The sequence below is a fragment of the Pteronotus mesoamericanus genome, unplaced genomic scaffold (assembly GCF_021234165.1).
Source record: "Pteronotus mesoamericanus isolate MK-2021 breed Mesoamerican mustached bat unplaced genomic scaffold, CSHL_Meso_final contig_173, whole genome shotgun sequence".
In the NCBI taxonomy this organism is placed as follows: domain Eukaryota; kingdom Metazoa; phylum Chordata; class Mammalia; order Chiroptera; family Mormoopidae; genus Pteronotus; species Pteronotus mesoamericanus.
The window spans coordinates 1,251,653-1,272,343 of NW_026555072.1; the positions used below are offsets into that span (position 1 = coordinate 1,251,653).

The 20,691-nt window shown below is 39.2% G+C and overlaps 1 protein-coding gene and 1 pseudogene across 1 annotated transcript in view; one reads left to right on the forward strand and one right to left on the reverse strand.

Annotated features, from left to right (window-relative positions):
• The window catches only part of LOC129065194 (H(+)/Cl(-) exchange transporter 5-like), a 163,753-nt gene extending 143,457 nt beyond the window's left edge, over nt 1-20,296 (reverse strand). The window contains exons 1-2 of the mRNA XM_054566423.1: nt 20,113-20,296; nt 17,947-18,097 (exon numbers count right to left, since the gene is read on the reverse strand). Coding sequence (XP_054422398.1) covers nt 17,947-17,962 — 16 coding nt within the window. The 5' untranslated portion in view covers nt 17,963-18,097; nt 20,113-20,296. The remainder of the gene's footprint in view (nt 1-17,946; nt 18,098-20,112) is intronic.
• On the forward strand, nt 8,600-9,593 carry LOC129065193 (heterogeneous nuclear ribonucleoprotein A1-like; annotated as a pseudogene).
• Nucleotides 20,297-20,691: the final 395 nt, after the last annotated feature.

Here is a 20,691-nt window from a genome sequence, read left to right on the forward strand (position 1 = left end):
GAGGGGAAAAAAACTGAATTTGTCAAAGTAGCAATAAAGCAGAGTAGGGAAGGACTAATATTTGGCAGAAAATTATAAAATAGCCAAACCTAATGGAGGCAGTGTAATGCAGGAGGGTGAAACAGGCAGAGAGGCTGGCCTCAATTTCTTCCTTTGCAAGATGAGACATTTGCAATAGATCACCTCAAAAGACTCTCTCCAGTTTAAAAACAATCCTTTAAGAGCCTATCAATTTTTTTGCTGCTGCTGCAATTATTATACAATCAGAGCAGCTAAGACAGGCTGAGCATTTTGGTGATTCTCATTCTCATCTACGACCATATAAGGTATATATTATCATATCCCTTTGCATATTACAATAGTAAACATCAACACTTGTAAGTGCTTAACACATGCCAAGCAATGTTCAAAGACTATATATGTGCATATTAATTCACTTTATCTCCCAATAATCTTACAAGTATGATTATTATTAACTTCATTTTATAGATGAAGACAGTGAGGCACAGAGATGAAAAAACTTGTTCCCAGCTAGCAGTGACCAAGCCAGGATACAAACCCAGAGAGTCTGTCTCCAGAGACTGCAGTTGACAAATGAGACGTTTGCATTTTTGGAGTTTAGGTCATTTTGGCTACCAACTAGCAGGGCTGGATTCAGATCCAGATGTATTGGATTCCAAGGCCCATGTTCCTTCCATAACCATTTGCTTGGGAAAGAATGGCTGGCTCTTAGAGAAAAATTGCCTGAAAATTGTTTAGTTTACCCCTTACTCAATGCTCTTCATCATAATCCATCCCTCCCCTATCCTGCCCCACTGAGGAGTTGTAGAGGGCAATAGTGCAGAGAAATAACTCATTTCTGTATCTGCTGTAGGTGAGATACTGGGCCAAAGGGACCAAAAAAAGGGGGGAGGGGCTCAGTTTTTTTTAACTCTGACTCTAACAGCATGACTTTTGTTTGAGAGTCATGCAGATACTAACATTTTGGTCAACAGGCAGGAGCAGATGGCTTTTCCTAAGCGATAGCAGCCCAACTCTGAAGCCACACAGCTGTCCAAATTTCATATTGATGCTCTGTCATCAATTCACTGACTGCTCTGTGATGCTCTCTGGCCCCCATGTGTTAGCTAAATCATCAGACTGTTTACAAATACACTGTGATGTCCTAAAAACAAAAACAAACAAACAAAAAAAAAACCCTCCAAAGTGGAAACATGCTTCCTTTGAATCCAAAGCCATCAGAACAGTTTTTCATTGCAACTATATATTAATATTTTATTAAATTTTGTCTCTCCCTTGTTGTCATGCTTACCCTGACATATTTTGCCACCTCACCTTATTATTCAACTCCCACACTAGATTAGGTATGATTTCCCCATTTATGTACAAACTCCCTGTCTCCACTCTCACTCCCCAAAGAGTTTTTGGACTCAATAGGAGAGACAGTAAAAATTACAAGAGTACTTAAGAAAGTATTAATAGAAAAAAAACTATTCTAACCAAACCCTCTAGGGCTTGGTTTCTTTTTTTTTTTACTTTGGAGGTAGAAGGGGCACAGAATGGCTAAAGCATCTGCCCAGAAGCCCACACAATTCACTCCTTATGGGAGGCACTATTATTTTATATCACATTTTCAATATACTTGTTTTCTGATTGTAAAATACATATTTATTGTATAAAATTTGAAAAAGTATAAAAAAGAAAAATAGTAAGTTAATCCTACTACCTGGAAATAGCCAATTTAACACATTCATAGGTGTGTATGTAACATGAAACACACAGAGATACACATAAACCCACATTTAAATTAAAAAGCCAGAAATGAGATAATCTCACACTTTTTCATTATATCATGAAGACTTTCCTCAGTCTTAGTTTTGATTTTTTTTTAATCCTCACGTGGAATATGTTTTTATTGATTTGAGAGAGAGAAGAAGGTAGAAGGGGAAGGGCATAGAGAGAGAAGGAGAAGGAGAGAAGGAGGGAAAAGGAGGAATGAGGAAGAGGGGGAGGTGGGGGCAGGAGGGTCGGGTGGGCAAGGAGGCGGGGGCAGGGTAATATCAATCAGTTGCCTCCCGTATGCGCAGGATAATCCCATACTTTTCCATTACATCATGAACATTTTCCTTAGCCTTAGATTTGATTTTTTTTAATCCTTACCACAGGATATGTTTTTATTGATTTGTGTGTGTGTTTGAGAGAGAGAGAGAGAAGCATCAATTGGTTGTCACCTGTATGTGTCCCAAGCAGGGATTGAACCCACAACCTTTTGGTGTAGAGATGATGCTCCAACCAACTTAGCCACCTGGCCATGGTCCTTAGTTTTGATTTTTTAATGGCCAGATAATTTACTCTGTGGACCTCCCATAATTTACTTACAGTCCCCTTACTATGAAAACTGCCTCTAGTTTATCACCATTATAAATACTTTAGTATATAAAGCTGTACATATATACCTGATATTTCCTTAAGAAATTATTCTTTTTTAAATTAACAATGAATCCACACTACTTACAGAAAAATTGGAAGACACAAATAAGCAAAAATAAACTGTAATTTCTTTTTTTAATACTTTTGTGGATATCCTGCAGACTTCATATTATACACACATGGACACATGCACATATATTAAAATGGATCATACTGTAAAAAGTATCAGTTAACTAATAACAGTTACCATGTATTGAGCACTTACCACATGCCAGACACTGTTATTTTCTCATTTAATACTCCCAGCCACACTATGCCTTAGCTCAGCAGTTCCAAAACTTCTCTACACATTGGAGTCACCTAGGGGACTTCCAAAATCCTGAGAGCTGCATCCTGTCCCCATAGATTCTGATTTAATCGGGCTGAGTGAGGCCTGAGCCTGACAGGGTTTAAAAGATCCCCAGGGCATCCTAATGGGCATGTACAAGTTGGGAACTATTAGGTTCCCTGCTATTTTGCTGCTGTTTTATTCCTCTTTTACTGATGTGGAAGTGGAAGAACACTATAGTCAGTAAATTCCCAACACCATGCAGTTGATAAAGTTGGGATTTTAATCCAGCTCAAAACTCAGAGCCCAGACTTTTAACTATTGATAATTTGAGATCCCGCTTCCCCTGTCCCACCAATTAACATCATCTTGTGAACCTGTTTCTATGTTAATAAGAACTCTACATTATCATTTTTAGTAACTACAGTATTCCATTGTATCAATGCATCAGAATCCAAATGCTATCAATTTTCCTGCTATAGAAAATGTTGCAATCAATATCTTTATTGATACATCTTTGTGCACATCTTTAATTATTTCCTTAAGATAAATCCAAGAAAGGAACTGCTGGGTCAAAAGGTTTTGAAAAACATTGCCAAATTGATATTCTCCTCAGAGTGTGTGAGAATGTCTTTGCCAACACTAAGTTTTGACATTCATTCCTTTTTTATTTAATCTTTATTACATTTTTCCCATTACCATTTAGTCCCCTTATAACCCCCTACACCCAGCAATCACCACAGCATAGCACATGTTCATGAGTCCTTTTTCCTTTTTGCTCAATGCCTCCTCCCCCTCACCTCCCCCCTCAGCCAACCAGCTGTCATCCTGCTCTCCATCTATGATTCTATCCCCATTCTCCTTGTTAGTTCAGTTTGTTCATTAGATTCCACATATGACTGAAATCATATGGTATTTGTCTTTCTCTGACTGGCTTATTTCACTTAGCATAATGTTCTCCAGGTCCATCCATACTGTCATAAAAGGTAAAATTTTCCTTTTATACTGATGAGTAGTATTCCATTGTGTATGTTGTCCCATAGTTGTTTAATCCACTCCTCTACTGGTGGACACTTGGGCTGCTTCCATATCTTGGTGATTGTAAATAACACTGCAGTGAACATAAGGGTGCTTTTGTTCTTTCAAATCAGTATTTTGGGTTCCTTTGGATATATTTCCAGAAATAGGATCACTGAGTCAAAAGGCAGAGCCATTTTTAATTTTTTGAGGTACCTCCATAATGCTTTCCACAGTGGCTGCACCAATCTGCATTCCCACCAACAGTGCAAAAGGGTTCCCCTTTCTCCACATCCCCGCCAGCACTTATTGATGATGGCCATTCTAACGGGTGTGAGGTGATATCTCACTGTGGTTTTAATTTGCCTTTCTCTCATGATTACTGAGTTGAGCATCTTTTCATATGTCTATAGGCCATCTGTAGGTTCCCTTTGGAGAAGTGTCTATTCAGGTCCGTTGCCCATTCTTTAATTGGACTGTTTGTTTGTTTTTCTGGTGTTGAGTTTTGTAAGTTCTTTAAAAATTGTGGATATTAACCCCTTATCAGATGTATCAGCAAGTATGTTCTCCCATTCTGTGGGTTGTCTTTTTATTTTGTTGGTGGTTTCCTTTGCTGTGCAAAAACTTTTTAGTTTGATGTAGTTCCATTTGTTTATTTTTTTTCTTTCATTTCCCTTTCCTGGGAAGATATATACAATAAAATATTGCTATCAGCAATGTCCGAGATTTTGCTGCCTATGTTTTTTTCTACCATTTCTATGGTTTCAGTTCTAACATTTAAATTGTTGATCCATTTTGAATTTATTATTGTGTGTGGTATAAGAAGGTGGTCTAGTTTTATTTTTCTGCACATATCTGTCCAATTTTCCCAACCCTATTTATTGAATAAACTATCTTTAGCCCATTGTATGTGCTTGCTTCCTCTGTCAAATATTAATTGACTATAAAGGTGTGGGTTTCTTTCTGGGCCTCCCTATCCTATTGATCTATGTGTCTGTTTTTATGCTAGTACCATGCTGTTTAGATTTCTATGGCCTTGCAGTATAGTTTGATATTAGGTAGTATGATTGCTCCAACTGTGTTCTTCTTTCTCAGGACTGCTGTTGCTATGCAGGGCCTTTTGTAGTTCCATATAAATTTTTGAAAATTTGTTTTAGTTCTGTGAAATATGTCATTGGAATCTTGATAGGAATTGCACTGAATACATATATTGCTTTAGATAATATGGACATTTTAATGATGTTAATTCTAACATTGATGTTAATCCATGGATAGGAAGAATTGCATAGGATGTGCTTCCACTAATTTGCATCTTCTTCAATTTGTTTCTTTAGTGTCTTATAATTTTCTGAGTAAAGGTCTTTTACATCATGGTTAGGTTTATTCCTAGGTATTTTTTTTGTGGCAATTGTGAATGGGATTCCATTCTTAATTTCTCTTTCTGTTACTTTGTTATTGGCATATAAAAATGCAACTGATTTCTAGATATTAATTTGTGGCCTGCTACTTTGTTGAATTCATTTATCAGTTCTAGTAGTTTCTTGGTGGAATCTTTGGGGTAATCTATGCACAGTGTCATGTCATCTGTAAATGACAATTTTACTTCTTCCTTTCCAATGTGGATGACTTTTCTTTCTTCTTCTTGTCTGAAGATTGTGGCTAGGACTTCCAGTACTATGTTGAATAAGAGGAGAGAGCAGGCATCCCTGTCTTGTTCCCAATCTTAAGGGGAATGCTTTCAGTTTTTTCCCATTGTGTATGATGCGGGCAGTGTGTTTGTTGTATATGGCCTTTATCGTGTTTAGGTATGTTCTCTCTAATCCCACTTGGCTGAGAGTTTTTATCATAAATGGGTGTTGGATTTTATCAAACTCTTTGTCTTCATCTCTTGATATAATCATATGGTTTTTATCCTTCATTTTGTTTATGTGGTGAATCACATGTATTGATTTGCAAATGTTGTATCAACCTTGCATTCCTGGAATAAATCCCACTTGATCATGGTGTATGATCCTTTTGAAGCATTGCTATATTTGGTTTGCTAATGTGTTGTTGTAGATTTTAGCATCTGTGTTCATCAGGGATATTGGCCTGTAATTTTCTTTCTTTGCAGTGTCTTTATCTGGTTTTGGGATTAGGATAATGCTGGCCTTGCAAAATGAGTTTGGGAGCCTTCCTTCCTCTTGAATTTTATGAAATAGTTTGAGGAGAATAGGTGTTAGTTCTTCTGGGAATGTTTGGTAAAATTCTCCTGTGAAGCCATCTGGTACAGGGCTTTTACTTGTTGGGAGTTTTTTGATTACTGCTTCAATTTCACTAGGTGTAAATCAAATTCTCTAATTCTTCTGGATTTAGTTTTGAAATCTATTGTATGTTTCTAGGAATTTACCCATTTTGTGCAGGTTGTCCAGATTGTTAGCATATAGCTATTCATAATATTTTCTTACAATCCTTTATTTCTTTGAAGTCAGTTGTTACTTCTCCTCTTTCATTTCTGATTTTATTTATTTGTGTCCTTTCCCTTTTTTTCTTGATGGATCTGGTTAAAGGTCTGTCAATCTAGGGAGGGAGGGAGGGGGGCAAGGGAAAGTGGTGGGGGGTTGGCAGAGACAAATGTATTTGAAAAAATAAATAAATTACTTTAAAAAAAACGAGCTCTTGGATTCAATGATCTTTGAATTTTTTTTTACACTCTATTACATTTATTTTTGGTCTGATCTTTATTATTTCCTTCCTTCCACTCACATTGGGCTTTGTTTGTTTTTCCCCCCAGTTCTTTAAGTTTAAAGTTAGATTGTTTATTTGAGTTTTTTCTTGTTTTTTTGAGATAGGCATGTAATGCTTTGAATTTCCCTCTTAAGACTGCTTTCCCAGTGTCCCACAGATTTTGGATGTTGTGTTCTCATTTTCATTTGTTTCAAGGCCTCTTTTGATTTCTTCCTTGATCACATCATTGACCCATTCATTGTTTAATAACATGTTATTTAACTTCCATGTCTTTTTGTATTTTTCAATGTTTTCCTTGTCATTGATTTCTAGTTTCATAGCATTGTGGTCAGAGCAGATGTTTGATATGATTTCAATCTTCTTAAATTTATTGAGACTTGTTTTGTGTCCTAACATGTGCTCTATCCTAGAAAACATTCCATGTACACTTGAAAAGTATGTATACTCTCCTGCTTTGGGGTGGAATGATCTGAAGATATCAATTAACTCCATTTGATCTAGTGTGTTGTTTAAGGCTGTTCTCTCCTTGTTGATTTTCCATCTGGATATCTATCCATTGAAGCCAATGGGGTGTTAAGATCCCTAACTATGACTGTGTTTCTGTTGAGCTCTCCCTTCATGTCCATCAAGATTTCCTTCACACATTTAGATGGTACTATGTTGTATGAGTAAATGTTACCTAGAGTTATAGCCTCTTGTTGGATTGTTATTTTTTTAAAGAGATTCTTTCCTATCCTGAAATCATAAAATGTTTTTCCCTGTTCTCTTGTAAGTCTTTCCATCTTCCTTTTTCCGTGTGTGGAGCTTTGGGTTTTGATTTTGTGTTTTCAGCCTACGGATTTGCCAAGGGAGCAGCCCATTACTAAATAGTCTCTCATTTTTCAACACAGGAATTCCACATCGGACACATTATGCCCCTAAACATAATGGCTCTCTTTCTGAACTCTCTCACATTGTACTACTTTTCTGCTTAGTTATTTATGTATTGAAAACAATATTTGTTACTGTATATTTCTAGATGGTAGTTTTTTTATTTTTAAATCATGTTTATTCTATTACAGTGGTCTCAATTTTCCCCCTTTGTCCTCCTCCACCCATCCCATCCCGCCCCTCTCTCCCACAGTCAATTCCCACTCTATTGCCCATGTCCATGGGTCATTCATACATGTTCTTTGTCTAGCCTCTTCTCATCCTTTCCACCATTGCCCTGCTTCCCCATCCCCTCTAGTCACTTTCAGTCTGCTCCATGTTTCAATGCCTGTGATTTGTTTTGTTCATTCGTTTATTTTGTTGAATAGATTCCACTTATAAGTGAGATCATATGGTATTTGTCTTTGACCGACTTGCTTATTTCACTTGGCATAATATTCTCCAGTACCATCTATGCTGTCGCAAAAGGTAGGAGTTTATTCTTTTTCTTTCTTTCTTTCTTTCTTTCTTTCTTTCTTTCTTTCTTTCTTTCTTCCTTCCTTTCTTTCTTTTTCTTAAATGCAGACTGATTTTATATATTTATTTTTAAATGTCAAAATTCTTTATAAAATATTAAAAAATTTAAATCCATTATAAAGTCTCAGTAATTAAAACATGACATCAGCACAGAAATAATCAAGTAGATCAATGAAATAAAATGAGCATTCTAGAAAAAACATATATATCTGTCTAACCATGTAATAAATAATTAAATTGATATTTCAAGTCAATGGGTAATATAAGGCTTATTCAACAAATAAGGTGCATGGACCACTATTACTTGAAATAAAACAAATATAAAGCCTTATTTTACACATTACAAAAACAATATTCAGGTGAGGTAAAAATCAATATGTAAATCTAAGGAGTTTTAGGAGAAAATACAAAATAATATTTCTCTTAAGTGAAATATTCAAACCCAGAAGCTATAAAATAAAATATGGACAAAATGACTATATTAAATATTTAAGACTATACAATAATATTCATGTAAGAAAAGTTAAAGAACAAGTAATAGAATAGGAGAGTATTAGCAACACATCTAAAAAATGGCTAATAGTTTTTTATTTTTTAGAGAAAAATTTCTACAAATATTTAATCAAAAATGGATAAAGAATATCAGCTTTCTGCCGGTGGATGCATCTGAGTAAGCATCGGTGAAATCTCCTCTCCTGCGGTCGTCATGTCTAAGTCAGAGTCCCAGAACAGCTACGGAAGGTCTTTATCAGAGGTTTGAGCTTTGAAACAACAGATGAGAGCCTGAGGAGCCATTTTGAGCAATGGGGAATGCTCACAGACTGTGTGGTGATGAGAGATCCAAACACCAAGAGCTCCAGAGGCTTTGGGTTTGTCACATATGCCACTGTGGAGGAGGTGGATGCAGCCATGAATGCAAGGCCACACAAGGTGGATGGAAGAGTTGTGGAACCAAAGAGGGCTGTGTCAAGAGAAGATTCTCAAAGACCGGGTGCCCACTTAACTGTGAAAAGCATTTTTGTCGGTGGAATTAAAGAAGACACTGAAGAACATCACCTAAGAGATTATTTTGAGCAGTATGGGAAAATTGAAGTGATTGAAATCATGACTGACTGAGGCAGTAGCAAAAAGAGAGACTTCGCTTTTGTAACCTTTGATGACCATGATTCTGTAGACAAGATTGTCATTCAGAAATACCATACTGTAAATGGCCACAACTGTGAAGTAAGGAAAGCCCTATCTAAGCAAGAGATGGCTAGTGCTTCATCCAGCCAAAGAGGCCGAAGTGGTTCTGGAAACTTCGGAGGTGGTCGTGGAGGTGGTTTTGGTGGGAATGACAACTTTGGTCGTGGGGGAAACTTCAGTGGTCGAGGTGGCTTTGGTGGTAGCCGTGGTGGTGGTGGTTATGGTGGCAGTGGGGATGGCTATAATGGATTTGGTAATGATGGAAGCAATTTTGAAGCTACAATGATTTTGGCAATTACATCAATCTTCAAATTTTGGACCCATGAAAGGAGGAAACTTTGGAGTCGGAAGCTCTGGCCCCTATGGTGGTGGAGACCAATACTTTGCCAAACCACGAAATCAAGGTGGCTATGACAGTTCCAGCAGCAGCAGTAGCTATGACAGTGGCAGAAGGTTTTAATTGCTGCCAGGAAACAAAGCTTAGCAAGAGAGGAGAGCCAGAGAAGTGACAGGGAAGCTACAGGTTACAACAGATTTGTGAACTCAGCCAAGCACAGTGGTGGCAGGGCCTAGCTGCTATGAAGAAGACATGTTTTAGACAATACTCATGTGAATGGGCAAAAAACTCAAGGACTATATTTGTGACTAATTGTATAACAGGTTATTTTACTTCCTGTTCTGTGGAAACTGTAAAGCATTCCAACAAAGGGTTTTTAATGTAGTTTTTCTTTATTCTTTTTTCTTTTTTTTCTTTTTTTTTTTTTGCACCCACGCTGTTGATTGCTAAATGTAATAGTCTGATCATGACGCTGAATAAATGTCTTTTTTTTTAAATGTGCTGTGTAAAGTTAGTCTACTCTGAAGCCATCTTGGTAAATTACCCCAACAGTGTGAAGTTAGAATTCCTTCAGGGTGATGCCAGATTCCATCTGAAATTTATTTACAACCTGCTTGGGCACACAAGCCATTGTCTTCAGAAACCTTGGTGTAGTTGAATTGATAAGTTACTATGTTGTGACCTGGAGTTCACCATTAAAAGTATCACCCAAGCAGAGTCATGGAGACTGCTTGGTTGGTAATGGTTGTTGGCACATCCTATGCGATATATATGTAAATTGAATTTGGTACCAGATAAAACTATAGATGGGAATGAAGTTTGTGTATCATCTATTATCATGTATAATCAATAAACGATTTAATATCCTCTTGAAAAAAAAAGAATATCATAGTCATGTAAAGCTTTTTAAAAATAATAGAAATAGGAAAGAAATATACAAGAACAGGTTTAGATTCAACAATAAAGTAACAATTAAAATAAGGCATCTTTGTCACAATTAGATTAATAAGTATTAAAAATATTGGTAATATCAAGTATTTGCAATTGTGAAAGGAACTGGGTACTCATAGACTCCTTGTCTTCATCTAAAAGCAGTCCCTTTAGGGTATCTTGCACTGCTGGTTTGGTGGAATTGTATTTTGTTAACCTTCTTTTGACTAGGAAAGTCCTTATTTCATCTTCCATTTCAATGGAGAGCCTTGCTGGGTAGAGCAGTCTTGGTTGCAGGCCTTTGCTTTGCATGACTTGGAATATTTCTTGCCATTCCCTTCTGGCTTGTAGTGTTTCTGTTCAGAAGTCAGCTGCTAGCCGTACTGGGGCTCCCTCACATGTTACTACCTGTTTCTCCATTGCTGCCTTCAGGATTCTCTTTCTGTCTTTGATATTTACCATTTTCATGATGATGTGTCTTGGAGTGGTTCTCACTGGGTTCCTCTTGAACGGAACCCACTGTGCTTCCTGGACTTAAGTTAGGGAAGTTTTTCTTTCCTTAAGTTAGGGAAGTTTTCCATCATTACTTTTTCAACCAGTTTCTCTGCCTTCCTCCTCCTCCTCTTCTCCTTCTGGCATCCTTCTTATACGGATATTATTGTGTTTCAGGTTGTCCTGCATTTCCCTCAATGCCTCTTCATTCTTTTTGAGTCTTTTTCATTTTCTTGCTCTTTCTGGGAGCTTTTTTCTACCCTATCCTCCAGCTCGCTGATTCGATCCTTGGCTTCACCTAGCCTGCTTTTGATTCCTTCTACTGCGTTCTTCAATTCAGAAATTGTATTCTTCATTTCCTCTTGTGTCTTACTGATAGTTTCTATGTCCTTTTTCATGCTGACATAGTTTGCAGTAAGTTCCTCGTACTTTCCCTGTAGTTTTTGGTAATTCTCTCTTAGCTCACGGAGCTCATTGAGCTTCCTTAGAACTCTTGTTTGAACTCAATATCTGATATTTGACTTGCCTCTATTACATTTAGTTCTCTTTCTGGGGATTCCTCCTTTCCCTTCGACTGGGGGGTGTTTCTTTGTCTTCCCATTATTTGTGAGACTCTTCTTGTTTGCTTCTGCTTTTTAAATTGGTCTGTCTTGATTTCCCTACTTTGTGGTGTGAACTTCTGTGGTAGGAGACCGCTCTGGATCTGCCTCTGAAGATGTCAGATGTTGACCCTGTCTGAGCTTAGGCAGTTTGTTCGGGACTTCCAGGAATCTACTGTCTGTGGCTGGCTCCTTCGGTTGTTAATCTTGGATTGTTCTGTTTATCGTTATGTAGTGTCCTTCTTTGTCTCTTACTGTAGACTTCATGTAAAGTCTATTTTGTCGGAAATAAGTACAGGGACCCAGCTTTTTTTTCCCCCCTGCCCATTTGCATGAAGTACTATTTTTCATCCCTTTCATTTTAGTCCGTGTGTATCTTTCAATCTGAGATGGGTCTCTTGGAGGCACCATACATATGGGCCGTGTTTTCATATTCATTCGGCTATGCTATGTCTTTTGGTTGGAGCATTTAAGCCATTTACATTTGAGGTGACTATTGATAATACACACGTAGTGCCACTTTATTGTTAAGACTGTTTTCCTCTTTTTCTTTCTTTCTCTTTCTTTCTCCTTTTCTTGTTCTTCTTCTTCTTAAAGCAAGGCCTTTAACACTTGTTGCAGTATTGGCTTCGTATTAACAAACTCCTTTTGCTTTTTCTTATCTGGGAAGCTCCTTATTTCTCCTTCAACTTTAAATGACAGCCTTGCTGGGGAGTGAAGCCTTGGTTGTAGGTCCTTGCTTTTCATTACCTTGAATATTTCACACCACTCCCTTCTGGCCTGAAATGTTTCTGCTGAGAAATCAGATGACCGTCTAATTGGTGCTCCATTGTAAGTAACTACCTGCTCTTTCTCTTGCGGCTTTTAGGATTCTCTCCTTGTCTTCAAGCCTTGTCATTTTAATTATGATGTGTCTCGGTGTAGGGATCTTTTAGTTCAACTTGTTCGTGACTCTCTGAGCTTCCTGCACTTGTATGTCTTTGTCCGTCACCAGATTAGGGAAGTTCTCGGTCACTATTTCTTCAAATAGGTTCTCAATCCCTTGTTCACTCTCTTCTCCTTCTGGTATTCCCATGATGCAGAGGTTGTTACACTTCATGTTGTCCAAAATGCTTCTTAAGCTCTCCTCATCTTTTATAAATTCTTTTTTCTTTTTCTGTTCTTCCTGCATGTTTTTTTCCTACCTTGTTTTCCAAATCACTGATGCAATCCTCTGCTTTATCTAACCTACTGTTTATTCCTTCCAGTGTATCATTTATTTTAGATGTTGCCTTCTTTTTTTCTGACTGGTCCTTTTTTCTGGTTTCTGTATCTTTGTTCATGCTGTTGGGTATCCTTAAAACCATTACTGTAAACTCTCTATCTGATAAATTGCTTGCCTCGATTTCATCTAGCTCTTCTGGAGAATTCTCCTGTTCTTTCATTTGAGTTCTGTTTCTTTGTCTTCCCATTTTCTTTGCTTCTTTGTATTTGTTTCTGTGTATGAGGTAGATCTGCAAAGACTCCGGTGTAGGTCTGTGTTAGACGCTTCTTGCGACCGGCCCTGGTCAACCTGTTTGGAGCTATCAGTGATCCAGAGCTTGTGGCTCCCTCTGCTGGGCCTGTTTGTGTGCCAAAAGAACAAGGCTGTGTACCAAGGCTGCAAGGCCAGCTTTTATCTGCACGAGGCCTGGGAGAGGGTCAGCTGAAGTCTCATAGAGCTCCCACAGATCTGCCGTAGTTGTTAAACTAATCAGTGATATAGCTTCATCTGTACTCAGGAGCAGGGGTTAAGCTCCACAGGGTAGGGCAGAGTAATTCCTCGGGGCAGGGATATTGCTTCCCCTCAGGCTGATGCCATTCAGAGAGCAGTGCTCCACCTGAGAAAGATGGCTTCTCCAGTATGGAGAACGACTCAGCACAGGGATCCTGGCAGCTGTTTCTTCAATTCCCTTCTGAGAGCTACCAATCCCAGACTCTTCTCAAGTATCTCCAGTCCACTCTGCCCTCCCTCTGCTGGATAGAGCCCAGGGTATGTGGCTCCAAAGGAAATTTTGTACATTGGTCCTTTAAGAGGCTCTCTGTGTATCCAGCTGTCTCTCCCTGGCAGACAGAAACAGCTCCTACTTTTCACAGCTAGATGTTATCTAGATGCTTTTCTGGCTCTAGTGCTGTAGGATGCGGAGCCCAGATGGGGTTTAGACCCCACACTTCCGAGGGCAGACCCCAGACTGCTGAAAAATCCCTCCAGAATTTCAGCTGCTCCCCATGGGAACCCAGCCATCCTTCTCGCACCTCCTTCTCACTCCTTACCAGTCACATTGTGGTGAAGTGGTTTCTTCTGTCTGTCTGTGGTTATAAGGCCTCTCTCCAGCTAGTGTTCAGTTGGTTATTCAGGATGATTTCTCTACAATTTATTTGTAATTCCAGATTGGTCCTTGGAGATTAGTGTAGCTTCCACTTACTCTTCCGGCATCTTGGATCTCCTGCAGCCAGCCACCATTCATTCCTTTTAAATCTTTGCATATTTTATTTGAGAAAATAGTATGCCATTTTATTTCTCCTTTCTTTACTACTAACAACATTTTTTCACTTTTTTCTGGAAACTTAAATTTCTTCTTTTATGTATTTTTTATTCCCATCTAGTAAAATACTTGTATTTTTCTTACTGCTCTGTAAGTCTTTATGTATTAAGGATAATGACTCTTGTTGCAACTGTTTCTAGTTTTCTCATTAACTTTATTTATGGTTCTGTGCAGAAATTTAAAAGTTTCATACTATTGATTATAGTAATATTTTCTTTATACTTTCGATATTATGCATATATTTATCTTCCCAACTCCAAGATTATATATCCTCTTATATTTTTTATTTCCTTTATCATTTCTCTCTTAAAAAAAAAAATCTTTAGATTCTTTAATGCAGCAGTTCCCAAACAGGATTACACATAAGAATTGTTTACAGAGGTTCTGTAAATGCTCAGGTCTTAAGACTGAATCACAATTTGGGGGATGAGACTTGAGCAGAAATATTGTTAAAAGCACCACAGGGAATTCTGAGGTATCCCCTCCTTTATTAAGAAACTATTTTAATCCTTCTAAATTTACATTGGTACCATTTTTCCAAATTATTTCACCATATTTGTTAAGTGCTAAATCATTTCATGAATTTTAAATGCTACCTTTATCTTATTTGGTAAGTTCCATGGGAGCAGAGGCCATACCTGTTTTTACCAACCATTATATCTCTAAGGCCCAGCATAGTGCCTAGTGCACAACCAATGCTTCAGAAATGTTAACTGAGTAAATAAATAACAGTGACAACACAAGTCTCCAACTTCATCCCATCACAAACTAATCTTCTCTTGAACATTTTCTTGACTATTAGGCCAATAAAACTGATGTTATTAATAATAACCCTGAGTTATTGAAAATATTAAATTATGCCCAATACACTCTGTTTAAAGTGGCCAGGAAATGTATTAGAGGGCTCCATCAAATCAAGTCAAAATAATAATGCTTTCCATGTTTAAGAAGAATGGGAATTCTGATCCAGTTCTCCATGGAGGAACTGTACAGTGATGACCTGAGAAACTAAGGAACCTTGGCTTCCTCTAACACTTAAGAGTTCCTCAGCTAGCTCAAGACTGAATCAGAGCTTCCTTGAGCTGGAAGGCCCACACATAACCTCTTCTATGAGCCCACAGAAAGAAAATTGGAATAGGGTATTGGGAGACCTGAGTTTGAATCCTGTCACTACTACTAACCTATTTGACCATGGGCATGTCACTTAACCTCTAGTGGTTGGGGTAGATGTTTTCTAAGGATATCTTCAGCTCTAAACCTCTACCTAAAGACCCAAACAGACTACCACAAGGCAGGACTTCCAAGGATAACATGAAAAGCCTTGTATAGACCAGGGTCCCAATCCTATGCTGGGCTATAACAAAACAATAGTGGTAACAATAGTAGTCGTAGAAGAAGTGTAGCAGTAGGAACAAAAACAGCTATTGTTAAATTTTACTAAGCACTGATTAAATGATACACAATATTCTAGATGTCTCACCACTAATAATAACAGCACACACACTTATAGGACACTAACTAAGTTCCAAGTGCTTTGCATATATTAACTTAATCTTTACAACAACCCTATGAAGTAAGTTCTATTATTATCCCCATTTTGCACAGGAGAAAACTGAGACACAGAGAGGTTAAGGGTCTTGCCCAAGGTCTCTCAATTACCAAATGATTGAACCAACTGAGTTGAACCCAGATCCATATTTTTAACTATCATGCTATACTGCCACCCAAACTATCACTGTACTATGCTTGCCACTTCAGAGGCTGCAGAAAATAATAAATGAGGTGCAGTTACTTATGTGTAATACTCCCTCTTCACTAATGCTAGAAAAATTAGGTTTGACTCCAATGTAATTTTAAACAGATCATATTTCAGGGCCTGGGATAGGAAAATATATTACTTATTCATAAAATAATGAATTACCTTTTATTGAAAATTGTTATTCATTAAAATGTCTCTATAATAAAATAAATAATTACTAATGACATTTGAATTAAACACAGAGAAAACACACAAGTTCTTTATGCATCATTTAGAACAAAACTTCAGATCCCCACCTGCACAAACTCCAGTTCCATACTTTCAGAATTGGCTTTTAAACAGTGACCTGACAGCCCACAGGTGTCTCAAACAAAAAAGGCCAAACGAAACAAGGTAGAGTAACTTCCCACTATCCCCATGCCCTCTCATCAACTCCCACATTCTCTGAGTGAATAGCACCAACTGCCTCAGGCACCCAAACTGGGTGTCAATTGAGTCTCACTTCCTCCCACATCCAGTCACAGAACATTTCTAGAATTCATTCCATTCTCTCCATCTTTGTTGCCTCTCCTTCTGCTCAGACCTTCACCATCTCTAACCTAAACCACTATACCAAAAACTTCCCAAATGGCTCTTGGCTTTCATTCTTTCCAGCTCCAACCCCACTTCAACACTGCTGCCAAAGTCATCTTTCTAAAACAAAATCTGATTATGTTACTTCCAGGTTTAGAATCTTTGTCTTCAGGATAAAGTGTAAAATCCTCCCTAGAACACACAAGGCTCTTTTTTTATCTGGCCCCCGACTACCTTCCCGGCTTCATCTGAGGTTAAGCCCCACACATCTCACACGAGGCAAACAGAGCAACTTGGAAGTTCCCAAACAGTGCTTCTCTGTCTGCCCAGAACTCAATTCTCTCATTTGCTCATCTGGCAAACTCCCACTCATTTTTTTTCAGACCAGCTCAAAACTCAGAGTTCATTATGCTTTCTTCTGGGAGTCTATCACATTTTGTAACTCTCCGTATTGTAACACTCATTCAGCCGGACACAGTTTTTGTTTGTCTCTTTCCCATAAGACAGGGAACTGTCTAGAGTTCCCTGTCTTATTCATTTCTGTATTCTGTTTGTTGAATGAAAGAATATCTCAGGATTTAAACAAGAATATTCAAACTGCTCCTGATAAATGCCCATTGTATGAGTCAAAGCAGGCATACAGGCCAAATTCTATTTCAATAAATGTCTTTAACTTGACAATCCTCTTACATCAAAAATAGTTACATTTGTGTAACTACATACTTGCAGCCATAACCAACAGGAGACAGTTTTAAAAGCTCCATTAGACCACCAACAAACTTACATGTTGTATATTTATAGATATCCAAACTCTTCATTCTACCTCATCTTTAACTTTTTGGGGGTCACAGACAATTTGGGTAGGGTTTGCCTATCATTTCTTAAACCTATACTCCTTTCTGATAAACATAAAAATCCCACACACCCCTGGAGATTCTGATACTCTCCCAAAGAGTCCAATCTTCAACCCCACCAAAAATAAAACATAACTGTGTGCTGGTAACAACTCACAGGTTCACAAGAGATGTAATCCATCAGTCAAGATATCATTGAGCTTTGTTCTTATGTTGTTCATTGCATTAACATAGGCGTTTTCCTTCTATCACCAACCATAAACACTGTAACTTTAAATATGCTTTAAAGTCTTTACTGGGAAGAGGAAGCCAGAGGAGGCCTTTTTATCATAAGGCTCTCCCCTACCTTTGAGAACCTTATGATAAAAAATTGCCACAAACAAATGAAAAACACAAATATGAAAAAACCCCATTTCCTAACATATATCCCCCCACAAGCACATGTTCAAACAAAGGAAGTTTTTTGAAAATGCTTCTGGCAAGACTTTTTCCTTCTACGTCCCCTATCACCCCTCCATCCCCACTTTAAAATAATTTTTTCTAGCAAGCAGCAACTTCTTTTAAACTAATATGCCTTGTCCTTGTGAGGACAAAGGGTTAAATTAAAGAAACAGCTGGCTGCCTGCCACTAGCTGGGAGGGGGGTAGGAATGGAGGATGGAGAAGGAGGAAAAACCAGTTAGAGGAATGAGTGCTAATTTCTTACCCTGCCACATGGCCATGTTGATCCTATCCACTCCCACGTTGGGGTCACAGGCTCAGAGTTTCCCAAAGCCCCCAGTTTTGTTGAGAGGCTTGAATAGAATATAAGTGGAACAGCAGCAGTGTGCTCTCTGACAGATGCTTAAGCCCCAAACCTGAAAAAGTAAAAAAGAAAAAAAAAAGGCTATCTAAATGAAAAAAACATTTCAAATCCTTGAAAATTATCTCCTATTCCTCCCTGAGCCTCTCTTTCAAAGATATATAAATACAGGTAGTGTCAAGGTCCCTCCTAAGCATCAAGGAATCTCTGAAGGATAAAATGGGGAGATCTAGAGTCAGTTTACACTGTCACTGAGTGTTGTCCAATTCTGCATAAATCGCTGGATCTTCAACAAATGAGTTTTGAAATCTCAAAGGATGGGGGGTTGGATGGGATAATCATTAAGCATCTTTCCTATCTTGACATCCCATGCTTTGGGAAATGAAGAGCAGCATAATATCCAATGCCCTCCCCAAACCCCCAACTTTACATTTTAAAAAAAATGTAGAAGGTACAGCAAATTTGTGACTACTTGAAGTTTAAAATAGATCTTGTGTAGGAAAAGAAAGGAAACATAATAGAAAGAGTGATGCCCTCTGGGTGGTTTTTCTCTCCACTCCATTTTACCTTCCCACACTTTGCCAATGTCCTTTAGGGAGCAGTTGTTGCTTTTATAATGGCAGGGGGGAGACCCAAAGAAAAAGAAAAAATAAAATACTAATTTAAGTAAAGCCAAATTAATTCAACTCATTCCTATTTTTAAAATGTCAAAATCAGCCTTAGGACAATACTATACCAAGGATTTAAAAGGTGCTAGGAATGGGAGGAAAAAATGAAAGGTCTGATTACTTTGATTTCAAGATATTATATATTAAACACTTTGCTTGTTCATTTAAACAAGTTCTTAATTAATAAATTGGTCTTCCAAATTTGCCATATGAGCCAACCGGCATTTTTAAAGAAGTCCTCACCTTTTTGACCTGGTGAACATCAAAGTACATTGCTATTTCCATAGCTTTTATACAAGAAACACCTCCACCCTGAAATGAAAGCACTATTGCAGTACTGAAGACTAACACAAACTTGACAGTCATCATGTTGGCCTTCTTTAATGAATTTTTTAAGAACTAAGTGTGAATGTGTACACTAGTCCAAAAAACACCAACAGAGAAAAGACAATGCTTTGGATAAGGAAAAGTTCACAAAGTCCTAAGATGGATTCGCCAGGAAAAGAAAAAAAAAAGCGCCCTGATGACTTCTCTGGAACCTGGGACAGTTTTGAGTTTGCCTTCTTTTGCAGTTAAACAGTAGTGATCCGACCCTGGTAGGGCCGGGTGAAATTTAACATCTCTGAAGTCTAGCCCAGGTAATTGCTAATAAATGTATGGAGTTTACATAAAGCGCATTCTTACTGGCTTTTTATGCTCGACACTTCTGGATTTCCCTCATTTACTCGAGGTAGCTTACACTGACGTTATCACACGGGGCACACGTACAGCTTCACTTGACAGTCGAGGAAACTGATTTGCTCTGAAATGTATAAAGGTAAAGGCTCATCGACGTGAAGAGAAAGCCCTTCGTGCTGAAAGCGCTTAGGCGCAAGCCTGGAAAGTCTGGAGAAAACTGGCTACCCGCATTAAGTTGGAAAAGAAAAACTTGCAGCAACTAGTTTTCCGGGAGTTTGGACTCCTTCTCTAAGACCCACACCAACCTGAGAATCTAGAGCAGGAGAGAGAACCGGGCCTTGACAGAGCTTTACCAACCAAAGCCACTCTGCTCCAGTCCTGGAAAGGGGACGCCCGCAGCCAACCTCCCCCATTCAAAAGCGGGTCGGGCTTGGCGCCGCTCCGTAAGAAAACTTTGCTGGGACAGCGCAGGGACCCTTGGCTCGGAGACTAGAGCTGAGCTCCCGGTAAGATGCCGCCCTGCACTGGCTAGAACTAGCCGATCTAACTCCTTCGAGTGCCAGACGGCGGCGGCCGGGCATGGGGAACCCCCATCTTCTGGGGGCCGAATCAGCCGGGCAGCGCTTCCCAGTGTCGCTGCGCCCACAGGGTGCTCCGGGGCTGGGTCGGGGGCCAGCGGGCCGCGAAGGACCTGCTGGGGAAGGGACAGCTCATCTGTCTTTACCTGTCGCCGAGGTCAGAAGAGGTGGAGCCCGTGTCCGCCACTGGCGGGCCAAGCGCTCAGTCGGCTCTGGCGTTCAGAACACCAAGTTGAGCTAGCGCCCCACGTAGCCGGCAGAGCTTCATTCACAGCCCGCCGGGAGGAGAGGGAGCCGAGCGGGCGCGCGGCTCATGTGACAGGCGCCTAGCCAAGTATCCGCCAAGCACAGCTGACGTCTGCGCGTGCGCGCCCTGGCGGGCCCTCTCTCAGCACCTCCGCCGAGCCGGGCGGGGGCGATGCCAGCCTGGGAGGCGGCAGGGCCGACACTGCAGCTGAGATCTAGGCGCTGGGAGGTGTTTCCGCGTGCGCAGCCGCAATAAGCCGTCCCAGCTCGCTGCCATATTTAATGAGGACTAGGCGGATCCTAACCCAGTGCTAGGCGTGTCAATTGCTTTTGAAAGAGAAATACTGCATTACGTCTCACTGTTCTGAGCCTGCAGTACGTTTTTTGGTTTTCTCCTTATAATGAAATTGTTCGTCCTGAGCTTCTGGCCACAGAATAGTTAGTAGTAGAAATAGAATAGTAATTATATTAGTTCACAT